Consider the following 23,178-nt stretch of genomic DNA (forward strand, 5'->3'; position numbering starts at 1 on the left):
CAGATGACATTGACAACGCAACCGAACGATTGCGCTTGTTCATTTAGTATGTTCAAAACGTCTTTCAGGACCCCTTCAGGGGGAAGTGTTGTCCGTTGCTTATTATAACTTGTATTACTGTACCTTCAAGCTGTAACGATGACTTAAAATGGGCCATGTCATTTTTTTAATGAGTGCAGATTTAACATAATAGTACCCACAAAAGTTAACTTCTGCAGTCCTTAATGCGTCATCTTATAACAGCTTCAGATACTCTTTAACCACTATAGGTTTTAGGGGGCTACTTCAAAGAAAAACTTTTAATCTGTCTGTCTGCCGCGCAATTTTTAAATACGACAGTTTTTCGTATGCTAGTGATGCACGAAACTTTAGTCTTCGTCTGTACGTGTTTCTGTCGCTCGATTTTGTTTGCACGGCTAACACTTAAAAGAAATATTGAACGACAGGTGTATGTATGCAAGCAATATTTAAACAACTAAATCTGGCACCATACGTCAGACTACTCAACATTGTTCCAAACAAAAGAAATTAATAGGCATAGTTGAGGAAATTTTTAATAACTTATGGGACACTCAGTCTTCTGTTTTGTTTAAAAGAGACGTCATCGTAATATTTTTTATAGAAACAACAAGAAAGCTGTAGGAAAAATTATTTTAACCTTAAAATACAAACAGGGCTCGCGCTAGAGCCTCACGCTCGTGACTCGAGCGCTGAGCCCAGCCATAGCAAGAGGTCCCATCAAACGGCGCGCTAGCAGAGAGAAAGAGGGAAAAACGAATTACATTCGGCAAACCTACTCCGTATTTATCGTGGAAGGAGGAAGACTGGAAGTTGGGAAGAGGAAGTTGGCAGCAGACAGAGTGACAGATATACGTGGCAGCGGCGGCAGATTGTCTTTCGATGACATTTGCAGGGAAGCGTGCATGCAGATACGGCGCCAATTTTTTTGCTCGTTCTTCTGATCTCAGGCAAAAAAGTAATAGCGGTTAATCTTTAGAGCATCACGATAAAAGTACAAAAAGCCGACGCTCACCTGCCGTTGCTTCTTTAAGGATAACATGAGAATGACCAGACTGAAGCAGGGCTTTTATGCACTACTCTCTCACTTCACATGAGGTATGCTGAGTCGTAAATCTAAAAATCACGGCTGGTTACTGGTAGCATTTTTGCGATAAAACTAGCCCAGATACGTGCCTATGAATCTAGTGCGCTAGTTGCAAAACCTGCGTTAAGGAAAATATCTTCTCCACGTTTGCGCCTATAAAGGTTATAAATTTCCGAGAACTCCCAAATCAATAAGGTGTAGTAACCCACGAAGCGGAAGGAGCCTTTTTGAAGTGCCGCCCCCCCCCCCCCCCCCCACACACACACAAAAATAAAATCGCGCACCCCTCCGCCTAACGACGGCGACTGTGGAGCGCGAAGTTTTGTCGTGATAGATTCGTTTGTTGGACAACTCCACACTGGGAGTACGTGCTACTGTGAATCTACGCACTAATTTTCTAAAATATCCACAGCAATTTTCGAATGTGTACTCCGTAGGCCTAACGTTTGGTTTTGGGGTGTACGGCGCGAATCAGTAGCTGCTGCTTGGCTTTCACGTTTCCTGGCACGGGAAGCGTTTTCAATGCATAGCATTATTTGCCGAGTGCCCGCACAGCCATGACGTGTAACACCCTGCATTTCCACAAAGTGAAGATATCACTGAAGTTCCACCTGTAATCGCTATAATAGCGTAAATGGCGCTAAGTGGTCGGACAACCTTTTGAAAAGCTAAAAATAACAAAAATATCAAAAATTAGGAAAAAGGGTGGAACGTATAACGCCCTGCATTTCCCAATAACGCAGATTTCGCGAAAGTCTCACCTCTAATCGTAATAGGAGCGTAAATAAAGATAATTGACCGAAAAAAAATTTTAACAACTAAAAAAATAAGAAAAATATAAAATAATTACGGAAACAGGCGAACAGTGTGAAGCCCTGCAATTCCACAATAATACGGATTTCGTGAAAGTTCCACATGAAATCGTTACAATAACGTCAAGGGAGGCTGGTCGGACGACATTTTGAAAACCTAAAAAGTAAGAAAAATATTTAAAAATTACTGAAAATGGCAGAGCGTATAATGCGTGGCATTTCCAGGATAACGCACATTTCGCGAAAGTTCCAAATGTAATCGTTAAAATAAATGCAGATGATTTGTGGGAGAAATTTTGAAAAACTGAAAAAAAACAGAAAAATATTAAGCAATTACTAAAAATGGCAAGCCGTATAACGTATTTCCCCAATATTGCAGATTTCGCGAATGTTCCACTTGTAATGGTTGTAATAACGTAAGTGGAGGTTACTGGTCGGAAAGGATTTAGAAAAAAGAGAAAAAAATTTGTCTGTAAATAATCTCACCCTCAAGACAAGCGGCATAAGAATTCTACGCATTAGTGGATAATTCTCTGAATTTCTGCATAATTTTTATTCACTTCACCAACTATCGTCCATCATCAGCGTGAGAGAAAGCTGGCTTTCCTGCAGGGCGTATTGGCGTACAACAGCCTCAGTGAGGACACTAAATGTTGGATTAAAACTGCTACAGGAAAGCCGAGGTAGCCTACACATGAGTTCATTATATATAATGCGTGACCGCTCGCCCAACGATCGACAGCTGTTTCTCCTTATTGGAACGCCTCCTCCTTGACCTTAAACCTCCACAGCCTTCACCCTGCCCTCACGTCCACGTTCGCCCATGGGTCCGACCTCTACCTGCTGCGATGCAAAGTCTTTGAGGGATCACACATGTACTATCGGCGTCAACTGAAACGCGAACTCCAAAATATGAATCTGAACACATAAATAGTGCGATTTCTTTCCATCCAAGCCCAAATTACTGTCCCTTAGTTACAAAAACAAAGTTGGGAGATGTGGCTTTCCAAACAGACCAATAGCAAGCCACTATATGAGCTCTACGAACAGTATTTTTTAAGTTTGCACGTTCTGGTTCATATTTTCGTGTTCGCGTTTCATTTGACGCCGATAGTAGTTATATCGCCGTTAACATAATTTTCTGTTCAATGCATGGCAATGAAATCGTCCCCCTAAACAAAATAGCCCAATTGCGAATCCGTCCAACTGTTTTCATCCCAGGCGTGTACTGTCCCCGCAAGCGTTATAATAAATGCATGCAGTGTGACATATCGACCAACAAAATAAAAAAAAAATTGGCCGCGTATCGGCTCCTTTCGTTGCAAATGTCGACAAAAGACGATAGCCTTTATTGACATTTATGAAGTAAATACCTCCCTTCTTTTTCCCGCTCATATCTCGTGCTGTTCCTCACCCGTCGCGCTCCTCACAAGGTAAACATGCTGAAGGTTTGATTAAATCATTTTAAATTTACCGCGTTCCACTGCTACAGGCCGGGTTTCTCGATGCCAGCGCTGCCGTACGGCGGAGACGCGCGTGGATCGAGGCACCCTACTTCAACGTTTATACAACCGCGTTGTCCTGCTCCACGTGCGTTCCAGGCAGAACGGGGAACGCATCTAGTGAAACCTTTCGTAACTGTTGTCGTTTGATTTCTTAAAATGCCACCAGAAGCTATGGTGGCGCTGGAGACAGCAGGCGACGGCGAAGTGAATTTTTTTTCTGTAGAGGATAAAGTATTTAATTTGGCAAAAATCAAGCATCTATGATATTTTTATAAAAGAACGCCGTGATTATCACTTATGTATAAATTTGTTGTCTTATATTTGCCTAATATCTTGTTCTTCTTCAACACTGTTGACAAGCATGAACATTACACCGGGCTTAGACGGGTAAATGTGGCTGTGACTTCATAAGACTATTGCGCAGGCCTTGTTTTACTTTGGCTGGGTGGCTGAATCGAGTCTCAGACAGACACACAGACAGAGCACAATTTCTGGGTTTAAGTATTCTAGGATAGACTACCGTCTTTAATACAACCGACAGAACATTTCGGAAGGAACTTACGCACCGAGAGGAGACATATGTGAGACCCAAATCTGGCTGCTGGGCTGTCATACAGGAACGACCTCGTGGCGAAAAAAATTCTCACTCACCTTTATCACGGATGCCACTGTTCCGAGGGCAGAAGTTGATGGGGCGTCGCTGCGTTTGGCAGCCTTCCTCGGGGCGAGAACACGGGTTGGAAATCGATGGCTGGACACTGTGCACCCTCGTTCCGAGAACGTCACTCCTCAGTCAGAGCATGCCGTGTCACTGGCGGTTCGCCCTAGGCCTGTTGCGGGCGATCAGCCAATGGTGTCGCATCCTGTGGCGTTCTGAAAAGCCTCGCGCGCGTGATGGCGCCGCAGTCAGAAAGGACGTGCTTCTTCTTCTTCTTCCTCTGTGGGGTAATGGAGCCTGAGCCTACCGGCTGATAAGGATTGGCCGGTCCTTGAGGAAGGTGTAAATAGTAGAAAATGGGAAAACAATGATTGGCAAGAAAATAACCCATGCGTTCCGTAGGAACGGGGGAAAGCAACTGGCCGTACGGATCAGCGTAGAATTATTCCGGTGGCGATGAAGAATTCTTGAAGGGGGGAGTGAAATATTTCTTGCTTTAAACAAAGTTCAAGCGCCAAATAGAGGAATGTACGGATGTTTCTAATTCGGGTCCAAGGCATTCGAACGCGACAGTTAGGCAAATTTTACTTTGCTCTGAGAAACGGCGATATTAAACAAATAGTGTTCTAAGGATCTGCGTCGATTACAAACAGCCATGCGTCTGTAATGCCGATGCTGACCAGCTGAAATATAAGTTTACCTCTGGAAAACGGAGGCTCATGGCTGTGAGGGCCACTTCCGATTGTGGGAAAACAGAAACCGATGAATTATCTTTAAATTTTAAGCGGGCGTATTCTGGTCTAACCAGGATAGTGCTGGATCACCGACAGAGCAAGAGATGTTGCCGAAGAAGTGCTCGAATTATGTTTGTGCGCCATCTCATTGAGCAAGATTCCTGTATGTCCAGGCACCCGCACAGCACGATAAGTAAGTTGGCAGGTTGGTTCGTTACCTCCAGAGCATGGCACATACCCACGCGGGGAAATTGACCAGAAGCCGTGTACCTAGTCCTGGCGTGATCTCTATTTCTTTAAAACGGCAAAATTAGAAAAGTAAATACAGGACGGAATTTCTTTCCAAGGTAAATATAGTGTTAGGGAAAAACAAACAAGTAGGAAGACTTGTCTGACTGGCAAGGAAACCGGCCTGTCATCGCAACGTAGGAGTGAAGAAAAGTAAAAGGGTTGAAAGTTGGGTGAGTTGGTAATGATGCATCTAAAAAAATAACTGCGCGCAAATTAACGGGGACAGGACCATATAAAGACAGCACAAGCGCAGGCTCGCAACTGGTTTATTACTACGCACATACAAGCCTTCAATGCCCAAGCGCCCAATCCACACGCCCCCCTTGCGTCACAGTTCTCGGCGCACTCGCCCGCTCATACAGAAAACAGCACAACAAAACCACAAAAACAAACTTTGAGGCGCACGAACCGTTAAAAAAAGCAAACCACATCACACACAGGTTAGGACCCCCCCCCCCCTTCCCCTTCCCCCAACACGCATGTCCTGAAGAGGCACCGAAATCGCGCAAACTGCGCATCTATGTATGCGACTTCTCGACTAAGCGAGGCGATGGATGGCTGACTGATGCATTCCGAACCAGCTTTTAATATGTTGCTGGTTTGTAGAATTTCTCGGGTTTGCTTGTTCTTATGTCGGAATAAAATGGCTGCGCGCTCAACTACACTTACACAATCAAGAATGCATGCGCGGCAATGGGAAAAGAAGTGGCTCAGACGACGTTTTTTTTTTTTTTTTTTTTGAATAGTTATGTTCGTTTAGCCTGATATTTAAGAACCGTCCCGTTTGGCCAATGTATATGTTCCCACAGGCAAGTAGGATCGAATAAACGACCGCTGTAGCACACGCTACGAACATGTTTTCGTGATTAACACCACACGTCCCCCGACGGTTTTTGCTTTTCGTTATTTTTTCCCGTTCGTCACTGAAAGAGAAGGAAAGGGATGGGTCCAGAATGCGAGTTCGGACCAGACGTTGTGTTCTTTTTCCTTCTCGTACCTGCATTATCGGTTCCTTAGCTGTCCTAAATGAACCTTGTCCTCCTTGGGGAATCGATCCACAAGTTCCCCTATGTGAAGGAAGCCTTGTTAGTTTTTTATACCTGGGCTACATTGAGGGTTACTGCCAGCTGTGTAGTGTAAATCTCTTATGGCGAAAGCCTTACGTGCCCCAGTCTACGAAAAACCATCGTCGTTGTTCTTCGTGTGGTTGGCTCGTCAAGAAAATTGCCGCCGATGTAAAGGTAAAACAAAAAAAGCAACACATGCATGATGTTTAATTCGATGGTATTTGAACACCCGTATACACCGTAGCAGCCCAGTGCCCTACCAACTGTGAGACCTCGTTTTTTGTCTTTATTACATAGAATTCAGACACATTCCTCATAAAACTCATCTTCACAGCGAAAGATAAAATTAATCGCTCACATTAGTATCATATATATCGGTCCCCTATACACAAAGAATAACACGCTCTTTCTACATACAACATTGTATATAAAGTGCCGTGTAATATGTACAATGTTTCTAAAAAAGTATATTGTGAAGGGTCAATATTACTTTTCAGTCATTTCTTTGGCTAACACACATCAGTACTTAACACGCTGCGTGCAGCACAACTATACACACTTGCAACACACAAGCGCCCAAGGTGTATTTACAGTTTCACAATGCAACCTGTAAATCTCGGACGGTGAGGAGTTGTTCAAATATTGTAACCCAGTGAGGTGGCTCACTCATCGCTAAAAATGTACTGTGAGTGGTACCATGACATCGCAGAAGTACTGCATGCTGGGGTGCGCGTGAACGTCAGCATTGCAATCTGCTAACCGAGATCTCCACAAACTATGCATGCCAAGCAAACAGATATGTCCTGGGGCACGTCCCCACACGAACACACTACCAATTGTGCTATCTCTGCACGTTGCCGAAGGTGAACAACGGCTGTCGTTGTCGTTGTTCCCTTGTTAGTGGGACTGCCAACTTTGTGGATGGGCACTAAACGGGAGGCTTGAAAGGCTAGTGCGCTACTCCAAAAAGTTGACAACACTACCAAATACACAGGGAAAATTTCTGGAATAATGCATGCCGCGTCACACCAAAACTCTATGGCGCGGAACTGTACACGTCTTCACCAGAACTGTACACATGTTATACTCTGTAGAGTAGAACCGGTGTACCCGCCGCGGTGCGTCAGTGGCTAAGGCGTAGTGCTGCTGAAACCATGGACGCAGGTTCGATTCCCAGCCGTGGCGGCCGCTTTTCCGGTGGAGGCGAAAAGAGAAAGCGCTCGTCTGTTCGAGATTTCAGCGCACGTTGAAGATGCCCCGAGGTGGTCAAACATAATCGGGAGCCCTACACTAAGGCACGCTTTATCGCCGGTGTCGCATTGGCACCTTAAACCTCAAAATAAATAAATAAATAAATAAATAAATAAATAAATAAATAAATAAATAAATAAATAAATAAACGAACATGTGCACATTATCCGCGCAGTTGGCGGATTCCAGGGAAGCTGCGGCGTGCGCCAGTCTGTTTCCTGATAAAATTCGCGTCGTAAGAGGAAGACACGAACGCGAAGAGACGCAAACACAAAGCAGCAGTGAAGTTGTAATGGCCAGGCTTTTTCCTTGAAAACACGTATTTCGGTAAACGCCCCGCGCCCTCTTCTGCTCAATACATCGTCTCGGCCGCTTCCTTGGAGCTCTGGCTGCCTATCCCAACGACAGTGAACCTCCAGGCTGCACAGGAAGCTCTCGCGAAGATGTGCACCGAATCCACACAAATGTACAGGGGGGAATTAAACAAATACGAATAATGGAGCACACAGCTTCCGCCATGTGCCGCACCGTCTGGTTGCACTGTCAGTAAACTGCGCGCATGAGTAGTTCTTTCAGGGTGTTTGAGAGTTTGGCCTACTGTTCATGGAAATGCTTGATAAAGAAGCGACCCCGGCCATTTATGTTAAAGCACCTTGTTATGCTCTGTCGCCGCTGCGCATTCTGTTATCTACTACATTCGGAAGCCAAGCGCGCAGCAGGCTGATTGCACCTAGCATGATAGCCCAGCTTCAACGATCATACTGCTCAGTGGCGGCGGAGCGTGAAAAGGCGCCTCAAAATAAACGACCGGCGTCTCTTCTTGATCAAGCATTTCCCAATTTTGTAGGCCAAACTCTCAAACGCTCTCGAAGGAGTGCGCATGTGCGCAGTTTACTGACTTCTCAGCCAGGCGGCGAAGCATGCGTCGGAGGCAGTGCGCTGCGTTGTTCGCATTTCTTTTAATCGCACCCGCCGCGGTGGCTCAGTGGCTAAGGCGTTGCGCTGCTGAGCGCGAGGTCGCGGGTTCGATTCCCGGCCGCGGCGGCCGCTTTTCTGATGAAGGCGAAAAGCAAAAACGCCCGGGTGTACGAGATTTCGGCGCACGATAAAGATCACCAGGTGGTCAAAATTAATCAGGAGCCCTCCACAACGGCGCGCCTCATCGCCTGCGTTGCGTCGGCGCGTTAAACCCCACAATCAGATTCTTTTAATCGCCCTTGTACTTCGACACTCCGGGGACCCGGTGGCCACAACAAAGGCGTGGACCCAGGTTCTTTGGGTAGTAGAGCTCGTTTTCTCTCCTTTTTCTGCACAGCTTGACAATCCGTGTGCCTGTACAGCGAGAGCACATGCCAACAATATTCAAATGCGTCGCTTATTTAGATGTATAGATCGCATTTTTAATGTTCCGATTGATGGGGGGGGGGGGGGGGGGGGCGGGAAGGGGGGAGCAGGGCGGTCGGGCTTGAGTGAGTGCTACGTGGGATTCGTTATCCGTGAGAAATTCCGTAGCTATATGGGGTGTACTGCAGAATAAAAACTGCGCATGACCCTACAGTTTCACCGGGAACCGATAAGCGTTAGTTTATCTTTACGTGCTAGTTGTGGCTCAGAGTGCTACGTTTACCGTACCGCGATTTTCCATTTCGCGTACCCTGCATAGCGGCCCTTCCGGTGCACCGGGAAGGACGAATAAAAGACGGTGGTAGGCGGAACATTGCCAAATGGAATTTGAAAACTACCGAACTAATGTAATTTAAGCGTAAATGGGTACGTTTACTGACTTTGAAAATTCGTACAAAAACTTTCTTGGCTTTAAAAGCACGTGGGATTGCGAGTGCTCAAGACGAGTTTGTTGCGTGTCCCTATAGTGTTGAAAGAGGACCAGTAGATGTCGCTAGGCCCTTTTAGTTATTCATCTTATACAAAACAGGATGATGTTACCGGTCGAGGTTGCGTGTTTTTAGACTCTTCGCTGCAAAGGGCTCTACGTACATGTGCGATGTGACTGCGCGTGCTATTTTATTGAGCTGCTGCGGAAACGACCCCGCCGTCGCGACGGACATTTTAATTGCAAGTTTATTTCTAGTGCACATTTTTAGATGGCAGTGTGTTGTTCATGTTACATGACAGTGTGTTGAAGCGCTTCGAGAACATGTGCATCAAAACGGCTGCAAAAACATTCTTTTTTAAGCTGCACACATCGAAGTTGCCTGTGAAAACATGGCTCAATACTGAAGGTGTATACGTGCCTTAGTCTGTTAATTGTCGTTTGTGTAACCAGCCTGAAACAATTGATCACTTCTTTGTTTTGTGTCAGGATGCTGTGTTTTTTTATGTTGTGCAGAGGACTCTTAAAAAGGACATAGACATCGCCCCCTACAGTATATGATTCCTGCCAGTGATGAGGAACTGTTCCGAGCCATATGACCTTTCCGTGCTGATCAGATTGTTTAGCCTGTGGAAGTGTCGCATGATTGACTGCAATTCTGAGGAACCTCACAGAACTAAGTCAATTTTTCGCGAACAATGTGCGCTTGTGTACCGTGTCTATGCAGCACAATCGCAGCCCTCAGACTGGTTGCATCTTTCTGAGGCGTGTGTGTGACAGCCGGACTTTTAAAATAAGTGTCAGTGAACGTACCGTTATTGTAGTTAGGGTGGGACTTTAAGTTATTCGGGCTAAATGAAACTAGTTCATGCTTCAACTCAATCCTTCGTGCTGTTTTTGTTATACTAAATGGTGATTTGGTGTGTTTTAGTTCGATTTCAAGTCGGGGCGCAGCTTATGAACAATTTAATTAACGTTCCCAATCGCGCGAAGACACATGTCACGTGGGGCGAATGCAGCGAATTTTTTGTTAGTACGCGTCCCGGTACGGGTCCAGTTTCAGAGAATTCTTGTTCAAATTCACTTGTTCGCTCGTCCTCACTGCCGATCTGTCAGTCGAACCTATGCACGGTTCGTTCATTATTACTTGAATATTGTTGGACCTTGCGAATCGGATTCAAATATTAACACCTGTATCTACAACCAGCTGAGGTTTTGCTGTTTGCACGAGGAGCGACTTTCTGTTGAAACGGCCATGCAGGCAGGGGCGTAGCCAGGGGGGGGAGGGGCACACCGAACCCGTGCCCCCTCCTTCCCGCCCCCCCCCCCCCCCGAAATGTTTCATGCCAGGCTGGGGTGCGGTTTAGTTAGCCTGAAGAACCGCCTGAAGTCGCCTGCAGGCGCGCAACCTGCAGTTTTAAGCACATTCTTGCTCATATAAAGCTGAAAAGGGCTACGTCAACGCCTGATGCTTGTGCCCGCTCCATATGCTGTACATGTCAACATATACAGCCCAGGTGCATTTCGCGTCGGATACACCGAGCAGCGCCGGGAACCTGCCGCGAGCCGATAGAGGCAGTCCCGCTGTTTCGCTGGCGGAACAGCACGGCCGGGAAACGGCGGAACAGCAGGAAAAGCCTCATATAGGCATACATGTGGTCTGGACTTTAGCGTGTCATTGCTTGTCTTTACACTGGTACCAAGTATAATCACATGACACAGCATGTCACTGTATTTTGTTCAGTCCGCTATCAATCCTTGATGTGTTTATTTTACGACCGACATCGCATTTCATTGACTATTGCAGTTCCATAATTTCTTCTACATAAAAAGCATTGCTGTGCCCACCTTGTATTTCCTCCACATCAACAAAACTGTACAATTCTCTTTATTGAGGAGCTTTGTCTTTTTGGCACTATTCTATTGTTTTCTTGACCTCCCTCTTGGTTAGAATCAGCATTCTGTATTTGCTGAAACGGAATTTTACTGAAGCCATGTCTGTTCGATTTAATGGGTAGAAATAGAATGAAATTTAAGAAACGTCTATCACGCTCAACATTTAACAGCAGTGCAATAAGGTATTCCGCTAAGCGTAAGTTTACTGTGTGGGAACACGACCTTAGCGCGTTTCCTTTGGTTCGGCTTCGCCACGCCGCTTGCTCCTCGCGGGAACTTGCTCGGCAAGACGTCGGCGAGGGGGATCTACCTCCTCGCCGTAGGAGTGTCTTTAAGCCGGCGAGCGCACGCGGGATGCGAGCTGCGGGAGGGAGAGTTGGAGCTCGGGAAGCGAGGCGAGAGAACGTGCCTAGCGATCTCCTTCCTTCGAGGATCGGGCAAAAAGGAGGGCGACAATGGCTGCCATCGGTGTCCCAGCGAGGCAAACGCGAGCGCGCTGGGGCGGCGCCCCGGCGATGACTGTTGTCGCGGTGAGTCGAACCTCTCGATTCCCTTAAATTGCCCGGGCGAGGAACTAGATCCTCGCCGCCAACCAGCTAGCCTGCATGCTCTTTGGATGTTTATTATTAAGTAATAAATGTCAATGAGCGAAAACACTTGTCGCTTCCTTTGTTCCGGTGAGCCACGGCCCGCCGCGGCTGGCGCGGCACAGCGCGCAGCCGCGGGGTGGGAGATAGCTTGCTAGCGGGGCGAAACGAGAAGACAAAGACTGATTAGTCTCTCTCGTCGCCGGTTTTGCTATTGCAGGGAAAAGTAAACCAATCTACTTTAACCCCTCTTCTATAACCCCACAACTGTTAACAAAAAGGCGATTACTTAAAGACGAAGACGCACGTTTGCTAGCTTCGCCGCCATAATATACGAATGCGCCGCACGTACGATCCACTGTGATTCGAAGGTTATCAAGAGAAAGGTACTCTTTCAAATGCAGCTGATAGAGCACCAGCTTTAGAAAATCTTCCATGCCAGTGTTGTCGTCGGCGTAGATAAAAGGCAACCAAGTCTGTGCTTGATAACAACTAATGTAAAGCTTGAAACCCAAAATGGTGGCAAGTCAGTCGTGCGTTCCATTGCTGTAGCATGGAACAGCCAACAAGGGAGAGAACAGTGCGAAATCTTGATTTTCGCGGTTCCGAAACGAAACCGTAGGACGGTTGCACGCGTGGCCGCTCGATCCTGGTGTGATCACATTCAAATCCTGCTGGACTTTATAGCTGATAAGAAACCTTATCAGTCCCTTTCCTAAAGGAAAACCTAAAACACGCGAATCTTGATAGTAAACACCCAGTGCTGGCCTCCACTTCCGCCTGACGAACTGCAGGGACCGCGCGCCACTCACGAGCACACTCATGATCACGCTCAAGAGCGCGTGCCCGCATAGCCGCCTGCTCTACGGACGAACGAATCACCCGTGGCCTACAAATAGACAGGCGAATGGGAATTTAGGTCATCATCATTATCATCGTCATCATAATCTAAGCTCCTTACGGTGGTCTTTACTGTTACTGCCAGCATACACAAATAGCATGTTAAAGTCAGGTATTTCAAGCTTCGTTTGAAAAACAATACGCAAGACGCCTTGCCTACATATTCCCCGTCCCATCTTTTGGTCGACCGCCCCCCCCCCCCCCCCCGATAAAAATTCCTGGCTACGCACCTGCATGCAGGCATAATACAAGTTTCTTTTATTCGAAGGATTTGTTGTCTAATAGCGCCCTGCGGGATTGCCCGGCAGCATAACATGCTTTATTCACTGAGAAATTAAACATTTCAAGCGACTTTTTCAATTCTTCAGCTAAATCGTGGTTTCGTGGTGCCACCAATCACGTATGCAGCGCAGGGCCTTACGACTACAGATGGTTTCGGCCGCGCCTGCCGCTTCTCTGATGGAGGCGAAAAGCGAAAATGCCGGTGGGTTCGAGATTTCGGCGCACGTTAAAGATTTCAAGGTGATCAAAATTCATCCGGAGGTAGTCGCCTGTGTGGCGTCGTCGCGTTAAAAGCCCACAATCATAACTACAGATAGCCTACTAAAGCGCTAAGTTGGGCGAGTTGGTTACTGTATACTAAGGAATTCTTCTCTTTAGCTGTGTCCCTGTCTTAATGTTCGCTAGTACGATGCATTTTTTATTATACAGATAGCCTACTGACCATTCTGCTACTGTATCACAGATGGTAGTTTGGTTATCTTGTTTACCGCCCACTTTCATAGATGGAGCTGCAACGCCGCTGAAGTGCATGAGGTATGAAAGGGGCATGAGGCAGCAATGCAGGCGAGCGAAGAGGCAAGCGATGTCCCCCCGGTGACCGACTCTTATCCCAAACATCGGAAAACAATTAGCCGAAATAAAAAGCGTGGAATTACTAAGATTAACTACATAAACATGCACGGGGGCAGATCATGGGAAAAATGGCTAGAGGTTCGAAGTCGACTAGAAAAAGAAAAAAAAACTGAAATATACGCCTTTACAGAAACTTTTCTTCGAGTTTAAAAGAGCTCCCAGCAATGCATGAATATATGTTGCAAGGCTTAACAGAACCGTAGGTACTAGAAAAGGTAGGTAGAAAAGGTAGAAACAGGGAGCCAATTGGCACAGAGTAAACGAAAAGTGCGAAGAACATATGTGGGTTAAGGGCACTATAGCGGGAAGAGAAACGCTGTTGGCAGTCGCCTATCTGTGGTCAGAGGATGACAGTGAGGTTAGAGAAAAAATCAAAAACTGGTAGGCTGCTATAAGCGGGACCTTGATCAGTTAAGAAGATCGGGCGAGGTGATTCTAGTGGAAGACATGAATGCCCGTATTGATCACCTGCACGGATACACAGACCGCAACGGCAAACTTGTACTAGATATGTGTGAAGAGCATAATCTGATTGTAGTAAACAGGGAGAATAAATGTGAGGGACAAACTACTTGGGAACGAGGGGAATACCAGTCCAGTATAGCACAGCCTCCTTTCAGAAGGAGTGTATGAAAGGTTGACTCTAATGAAAATAGATAAAATAGGTGCCCACGGCTTAGCAAGTGACCATAAACAGATAACTTTGACTTAAAAAAAACGGAAGGTCAAAACCGCAAAACGGTAGTACACGACTTGAAATTAAACCATCAGCAAATGGCTAGTATTGCCAAAAGCCTGGAGACGGAAGTCGAGAGACAACATACGAAATATTGAAAATACAGCGAAGTGATCGGTTTCATTCAAGAAAAGATAAGGAACGCAAAAAAAACGCAACAACTAGAAAGGAAAAAGAAAACCTAGAATCTGGTGGAACAGGGAAATCAAGGAAGCTATAACACAAAGGGACCAAGCATCGATAGAGCACAGGGAGGCCAAGCGAGTGGGAATGCAAGTAGAGGAAATAACTTTGAGGAGGAATTGGTACCGCCTTAAAAAGCTGGAAGTACAAAAACTTGTACAGCAAAAACTTAAACGAGAAAGTGAGCGATGGGTCTCGAATATACAGGCAAAGGATAAAGGCGCGCCGAGAATGTTTTGGAACCATGTAAAGGAACTAAGGAAAAAGACCGAAGAAGTACAGCGTCATGTCATAAAAGGTTAAGGCCAGGTACTAAAAGGGGGAGAGGCGGTATTTCACATACGCTTAATGATACAAGAGAAGTTCAGAAGAACGAAGAGAGCACTACAGAATTTCGAGAGTGGGACAACTGAGGTGCGTACAGATAGAGAGCTAAAGATGGAGAATCTAAACAGGAAAGAAGCCGAAGAAAATGTTTAGCTAATACGGTAACAGGGACGGATGAAATTGTTATGCGGCTGGTCAACCTACTGGGCCCAAAAAGCAAGTGACAACTTATTCGGGCAATCGAAAAAGTTATAAAAACTAAGCAAGCACCGGTCAATAGGCGTAAGAGCAGGATGAGGGTGATATATAGAGGTAAAATAAGACAGGGGTGATGCCGGTTCGTACAGGCCTAATAAAGTTACCTGAGTGGCATACAGGCTGGCAATGCAAGCCATAAAAGCGGAGCTACAGGCGTGGATAGAGAGGACCGGTATACTGGGGAACTACAAAATGAATACAGACGAGACAGACGCTTAGTACAGGACAATTTATTTGTCCTAACCCAATGCATAGAGGTGTCAATGGCTCAGGGGCGACCACTATGGATAGCATTTCTCGATATAAAGGGAGCCTACGACAACGTAGATAGAGAACTTCTATGGAGCATACTTAAGCGGGAGGGATTAGGCCAGGATTTTATACAGCTGTTTCAGGGAATTTACAATGACAGCGAGGTGCAAATTACCTGGGAGGACCAAAAGTGCACGGAACCGGTAGTCACAAATAGATGTTTAAAGCAGGGTTGTCCTCTGTCGCCATTGCTGTTCATGCTGTACATGGCTGGACTAAAAAGAAAGCTTGAAGGCAGTAAAATAGGTTTCAATATGTGTTATAGCCGCAAAGGACAGGAAGTGGAACAACATATCCCGGGACTGATATATGGAGATGACATAGTACTACTAGCAGATAGCAAGCAGTGTCTGCAACAGCTCACAGATATCTGCGGGGAAGAAGCCACTGAACTGGGGTTAGAGTTTAGCACAGCAAAGTCGGGAGTTATGGTTTTTAATGATGACGCCCGTAACGAATCGGTATTCGTTCAACAAGTAGCAATGCCGCGGGTAACAGAATACAAATATCTGGGCATCTAGATAAACGAAGGTCAGGCGTATCTAAAAACTCATGAGGAGCATTTAAGAATTAAAGGCAAAAGAAGCACTTCTATCATGAAGCACAGAGCACTGTGGGGATATAACTGATATGAAGTAGTCAGGACAATATGGAAGGTAGTTATGGTACCAGCACTCACCTTTTCAAACGCAGTAGTGTGTGTCAAATCAGAGATTCAATCAGGGCTAGAAGAAAATCAGAGGGTGGCAGGGCGATTGGCATTAAAAGCACACAGTAAAACAACAAATGAGGCAGTGCAGGGAGACATCGGATGGGCATACTTCCAAGTGAGAGAAGCACAGAGCAAAATATGTTTTGAAGAAAGACTTCCAAGTATTGATGACCAGAGATGGGCGGCCAAAGTGTTACGGTATCGTTACATGAAAAGTGTGGACACACATTGTAGGCAAAGAACCAGAAGGCTCAGGACAAAGTATATGAAACCTGGAAGTGCAGGGGAAATGACCAAGGCAATAAAAATTGAAGTGAAAGAATCAGAGACAGCGACCTGAAAAAAGGGGATGGATGCGAAGAAGTCCTTAAATATCTACGTGGTCGGGAAGCAGGAGATCACAAGGGAAAAATTATTCGATAATACCAAAGGGAGTGCATTGCTTTTTGAAGCCCGGGCTAGTTGCTTTCGGACAAAAACGCTTATCCGCGAGCCGGTACAGACAGAACTCTGCGCAGGCTACGGCAAGAAGCCAGAAACCATGCGACATATTGTAACGGAGTGCAAAAGTATCCGCCCAGTCCTCAGTGAGGGAGCCATCCAGCTTCCGGAGACGCTTGGCTTTAAGGTTAGCGAAAAGTGAGTTAAACAGCAGTAGAGGTTAGTAAAAAGAAGGTTAGAATGTTGATGGGTAAAGAGCAGAGAACAATCTAGGAAGACAGGCGAACAAAGAAGTCAGACTAGCAAAAAAATTTCGTAAAAGTATTTCCTTTATATTTGTATGTTGTTTTTTATTTATTTTCTTTGTATTTTTTGGCGAGGTGACTATACAGTGGCGTTCCCACTAAGGCCGCTGTGCAACGCCACCCCGTTACAAAGGGGAAGCCACTAAGCATCATCAGTGCCAGTGTTCGCCCTTTGCTTTTGGTCGGACTTCTATACCTGCCGTATTTTTAGTACGGTTCGTAGTAATCGTTCAGTAAAATGTAAGGTGTGACTCGACAAACATGGTCATATAAGTGACAGTGCCTCTTATGTCAGTTGGTCATGGTTGTCAGACAAGTCCAACGCGTCCGACGGCTGTGTTGCGCAGTGTCAGTGGCAAAGTCAGGCCGATGTTACTTTTTCTACTTTCGGTTCCATTATTGCGCTCTTAGAGGTAGCGGGTTTGAGAAAACACTTTTCTGTTTATTTTTTTTTGTCCACTTCTTCCCATGCGCGAAAAAAGTCACTGCTGCTGCACCTGCTGCACGGCGAGGCCGACGCGAGTATCATGTAGTGGGAGATTTTGATTGATTTTGTTTGTAGGATTTAACGCGCCGACGAAACGCAGGCGATGAGGCGAGCCGTAGTGGAGGGTTCCGGATTAATTTTGACCACCTAGGGATCTTTAACGTGCGCCGAAATCTCTTACGCACGGGCGTTTTTGCTTTTCGCCTCCATCAGAAAAGCGGCCACCGCGACCGGAATGGAACCCGCCTCCTCGTGCTCAGCAACAGAACGCCTTAGCCACTGAGCCAGCGCGGCGGGTCATGGGAGATTTCTATAGTTCATCTCACAAGCTACCTGCAGCACTGTGGAGGCTACATTGTTATCAATAGTGCGCCCACTGAGGGCGCCTAATCCGCCGTGAAGGGGGTCCTGAAAGGACACTCCCTTCTCCCCTCTCGGCAAGTGGCACCGCACGGCCCCGGCGCCTTTTGTCGCTTCCTTCGCGGTGAGTTAGGCGCCCTGAGGGGGACAACAATGTAGCCTCCACAGTGCTGCAGCTAGCTTCTGAGATGAACTATAGTGTGTGCTCTCTCAGATGTTATGGTGCTGCAAAAGGGAAGCCGAAGACGCCAAAATGAATAGCAACACGAAGTCTGCTGGATTGCCGTTAGCGAAAGGTGCGAGCCTCGTTCGTATGCCGTGCAGCTGAGCGGAAGGGTAGGACTTGTGCAGTGCGTGCGCTATGCCTGATAACAGACAACCTTGTCTGTGTTGTATTGCGCATCTGTGTTTCTGGACGCACGGCGCATTCGCGCACGGAACGGCAATAAAGTGTTCCAGTGATATACCAACTGGCATCGTTACTTGCTGCCCAAGCGACGTGCGCCGGGCAACGTAGCTGCGCTGGCTGCGCACCGGTGCAGCCGAGCTGGTCCCGTGGAGGCTGCGCAGCGGCGCTTGCCCGGTGGCGTATTTCCAAACACTTCGCTGCAGAGAGCACCCACGTCGTCATTGGCTGCGCCCCAAACCTAAAGCGACCTCAAACATACCAAATCAGTATATTAAACAAGAACAACACGTCGATCTGAGTTTAGAAAAAAACTCAAAAAAAAAGAAAAGAAAACTAAGCAATAAAAAACAAACTAAGTGATAGATCTGCTGGGGCAGATCTATCCCACACCGTCAACGACCGTACTCAATACTCTACATCGAGGCCGCTGAGTCCGAACGGTGGGCTTGAAAGAATCGCCCGCAGCGATATCACACATGTAACGTGGGTGCTCTGCCGGCGAAGCGTTTGTAAACACAAGGCCGTTGTGGAAATTGGGGACCCCGGAGGGGGGCGGCAAAATCAAGCAGGCATGAGAGGGCGAGAGCATCACCTATCCCACACGCAGGCTGCACCCCCTCGTATTGTTGCCATGACAATTGTAACGGCTTCAAAGCAAACATGGCGGCGGCGTTGCTAGGGCAATAACAAGCAATAATGTCTCCCCAGACTATCCAGGATAGAATATGAGTCTAGTTCCGGAATTAGCCCGGACGCTGGACTGAACCGCCTCCTACCAAAGGCGGTCTCTTAGCCTTCTAAGTGCCTATGTGTTTACGCGCTCGTTTGTAATTTTTCACCCTACAATCCTTACTGATATATAAAAGAATGTGCCCTAAATTTAAGCGCAAATAGCTCGTTCGGCAAGCTTAATAGCCCTCGCTTATTTATTTATTTATTTATTTATTTATTTGTTTCAAGTACCCTCAGTCGCACAAGCATTGAAGAGGGGAGGGGGTATGGGGGAAAAATACAAGTAAAAAAGCGGCAAGAATGTAACAGACTACATATGCTGGTAGTACAGGCAACAAAAGTACATAAGAAAATACGCTAGTGGTTCTCCTGGACGGATGTGAACAAATATTCGCATTTAAACGACAAGCGGAATGCATTTACCGGCTACAAAGAATATACACAGTTTACGCAGTATTACAGAATAAATGTGCAAAACATGCGCTCAACAACAGTTATTCAAGACAAATAAAAATAAGCAACAAGCAAGAAAAACAACACGAAAAGAAAGAATATCACGTGGAATCACTACACCCGAAAAAGGAAAACAACGATCAGCGAAAAATATTTGAATCGGCTATTGATGCAATGTCACCGGGAAGGTGGTTCTAATCGGTCGAGGTTTGCGGGAAGTAAGAATAAAAAAAAAATGAGTTTGTGTGGCAAGACATGTTCGCGACTTTGTAGGCGCGGTAGACACGTCAAGAGCGATACGGTGGCCTTAGAATTAGTTCACTGGGTAAATACTGGTGGTGATAAATTTTACTGAATAAGCACAGGCGGAAAACTTTTCTTCGTAAGGACAACAGCTGCGGTTGCAGAGTTAACTCTATTTGTGTTGCGCTAGCAGTTCTATTGTAGTTTGAAAGGATGAAACGGGCGGCGTTATCTGAACAAGTGCAAGGGTGTGTTGTAAAGGTGTTTTATTCGGGTCCCAGATTGAGGTGGCATATTCTAATTTTGGTCTTGCAAGAGTTTTGTAGAATAACAACTTTAACGGAACCGGAGCTTTGCGGAAATTTCGCCGGAGGTAGCCTAATGTGCGGTTGCCATTACTGGTTATGTATTCGATGTGTGCTCTTCACGAAAGAGTTTACGTTATAATTACACCTAAATAGCGATAAGATGAGACGGCTTCCAACTGCGTGCCACTGAGATTGTAAACTGAAGGTGGTTCGTTTTGGCGAGAAAACCGCATTGGTTTGCATTTGTCAGGGTTTAGTTGCATTTTCCAAATTTCGCTCCACTCAGGGTACCATCTAGATCTGACTGCAGCAAAAGCTGGTCAGTATTATTCCTATTTCTCGATAAAGAACGCAGTCGTCAGCGTTGAGATGGATACTAGATGAAACGCACTTCGGAAGGTCATTGATATATGTGAAAAACAGTAGTTGACCTAAAACTGAGCCTTGTGGTACACCTGAGGTTACAGAAATCAAAGAGGAATCGTAATTGTTTAGGGTAACGTATTGATAGCGGTCAGTGGGGGAAATATTCAAGCCAGGTTAATAATTTGGATATATTTTCCGAGTGGAAAGTTTCAACAATAATAAAGGATGGTCAACTTTATCTAAGGCTTTTGAGAAATCGAGAAAAAAACTCAGTCTACTCTGGATCTTTTGTCTAGTATTGTATGCAAATTTTGTGTAAAGAGCAGCATCTGCGTTTCGGATGAATATGAACGCCGAAAGCCATGTTGAGGTGCAACAAATAAAGAATCGGAGTCTAGAAAACTGAGACGTTGGGTGTACAATACGTGCTCCAATATTTTGCAAGGTAAGCTTGTTGACGAAATGGCGCAGTAGTTAAACGGAGAATGTTTGTCACCTGTTTTCCACCACCTTCCCAATTTTCCAATGTTTCGGAAGCGAACATGATTCTAATGATTGCTGGAAAATATTTGCTACGAAGATGGACGAATACATTTCAGTTTGTTTTAGGAATTTTGAGGTAATGTTATAGGGCTCGCAGGAGGATGGCAACTTTAAGAATTCAGTCATCTTCCCTATCCGGGACGGTTCAATGACAATAGGAAGCATTGAAACAAAATCAGTCTGTGGAAGGCTGAGGCATTCATTTGTAGAACATGCGGGCGAAAAGAAATTTGAAAATACATTGTTCAGCACTGACGGGCATTCGGCGAGAGGTATGGGCGGACCCGATTCATCGTTAAAAGAAATTGATCTGTCTTCCTTAGCATTTACTGCGTTACAAAACTTCTTGGGATCACGTGCCAACAAGCTTGGCAGGGTATTATCAAAAGTTTTTTTTTTGCAGTCAAAAACGGTTTTAAAATTATCTTCTTCAGCAACCTGACAAGCAGTCCAGTTATTGTTTGTGTCGCGCTTTTTCGCAGCGCAAAAAAGGCGTTTCTTTTTGTTGTTTATTCTCTTAAGATTATTATCAGGGGCCGGACACTCCGGCTAGTTTCGGTATCGCAAAATTACGTGGCGCCACGACGCTGGTAGCCAAGCGAAATTTCAGCAACTTTTGCATATGTGGCTTTATCTTTTCAACGTACGCAGCAATAAAGTAAAGTGATCCATTATGTGTAGAAATAAAATGTGTTCTTGGCTGTTTCCTTATTTGGCACCCGATTTATTTATTTAGTCCCTTCATTCGTTGGGCCGATGGGCGGCGCTTTCGCTCCTATCTCTTCTGCTGCCATCCTGCACCTGCCGCTTTCTTTATGTGCACGTGTAGGAATTTGGTATTATGCCTTGAAGGTGAAAATTGTGGTGTCTGCGAGTGCGAACGAGCTCAAAATGTCAGAGCAACTGTGAAAACAACCCAACGCGTGCTTCGATGCTGTGCGGTGCGACAACTCGGAAAGGAATAGAACAGCGAAATTTGGCCCCTTCAGAGCAGACGGCAGGTCAGCACAGTTTTTATTCAGTCAAAGTTACGAATAAGCAATAAGCGCTATCCTTATCAAGAAAGCTGCGGGGAGAACCGAAAAATCGTCTGCTATTGCGTTACAGTGAATTTCTTTTTGTTCGCTACAACGCGTTCGTCAGTAATGTTGTAAGCCTGTGAAGCTACTTGTCGAGAGTTTCTCATGAGCCGATTGATGCCAGCGGACACGCAGACGGAAATTTTGCTTCGGTATCGGTTTGGTGAGCGGTTTCTCTTCATTTTCTTTCTATCACAGTTCGCCTAATGTGCTTAAATGCTTCATCGACGAATTTGTTTGTCTTTAGAGCGTTTCGACGATCAGGTTCGTATAATGACATTAAACTCTTTGAATGCTTATTCACACGATAAAGGCCCCCAAAATTATTTACGGGGCAGTTGGCCGCTTGCAGTCCATGTTACAAGAAGTTCGAGGTACCTCCGCGACGGCCGAGCTGCGTTTCGCTTTTCAACCTGTGCTAGGACACATTTTTTGTACCTGTTCGCATTCTCAATATTTGTTTCGCTGTTACTTGCGGTTTATTCATATCCATGGTGGTATTTCTCCCATTTACTAGCTGCGACGTATGGCGAAATTACGCCGAAAATTTGCCACCTATAAAAGGTTTTTTGTGCTAGCAAATTTACCAGAATAAGAATATGGAGCGGTTGTTAGTGGTGGCGAAATGAGCTGGTCATCTCATTTCATAATCATTTTATTATTCACAAACGCGTGTTTTTATGAAACATTGTTTCTCTAGAATGGCATAGTGTATAGCAAATGAACGCGGTAACCTCTGCAGCAATTTTCTGTATACGATGAATTGTACGAAGATGACTCTTATGTTTTTGTAACCGACTCAGAATGCGGACATTTGCACTTACTATTCGTGATACACAGCTCTGCGCTTTTGTGCCATGTATTGAACTTCGCCTGAGATACGTTGCTAATAAAATCAGTGAATACACCACATTTCCCGCCTGCTACTTTTTCTGCCCCAAACAAAATTGTCACACTTCGGGGCGTGCTGGCCCGCGCATATGCAACTATGAAAGTTATCCGAACAGATGTTTTGTGTACGTGCAAATTAGCCCAAGAGAGTCCAAGCAAATTGGCAACTGAAAGCTGTCGAAAGGAAGATGTGCAGCAGCAGCCCAATTTGAAAAGAAAAATTGCAAGCGGTGTTTCTTCACTCTTGCGGCACACAAAGATAGTCGCGCTCGTTCTGCCCATAGCAGACGATACGCGGCACGGCGTTTCCTCCTCGCGCATCAATGAAACCGTTGCCATAGCAGCATCAGTAATTTTTTTGTAACGCAATGGATGTTACCAATTGGGACGATGTTAGAACCCTAGGGCTGCAGAGTGGGGCTTCGACGACATTGTACCCGACATAACCAACACCCAAACATGGTCGGCACATTTGAGGGCA

General features: G+C 45.8%; 1 protein-coding gene across 1 annotated transcript in view; it reads left to right on the top strand.

The window, feature by feature from the left end:
• Nucleotides 1–21,829: 21,829 nt before the first annotated feature.
• LOC144172987 (alkaline phosphatase-like) overlaps nt 21,830–23,178 on the top strand; it is a 103,398-nt gene continuing 102,049 nt past the window's right edge. The window contains exon 1 of the mRNA XM_077701581.1: nt 21,830–21,969. Within this exon, the coding sequence (XP_077557707.1) occupies nt 21,912–21,969 (58 nt within the window). The 5' untranslated portion in view covers nt 21,830–21,911. The remainder of the gene's footprint in view (nt 21,970–23,178) is intronic.

Source organism: Haemaphysalis longicornis, unplaced genomic scaffold (genome assembly GCF_048455015.1).
Source record: "Haemaphysalis longicornis isolate Haplotype H1 unplaced genomic scaffold, Haemaphysalis longicornis Haplotype H1 scaffold_28, whole genome shotgun sequence".
Taxonomy (NCBI): Eukaryota; Metazoa; Arthropoda; class Arachnida; order Ixodida; family Ixodidae; genus Haemaphysalis; species Haemaphysalis longicornis.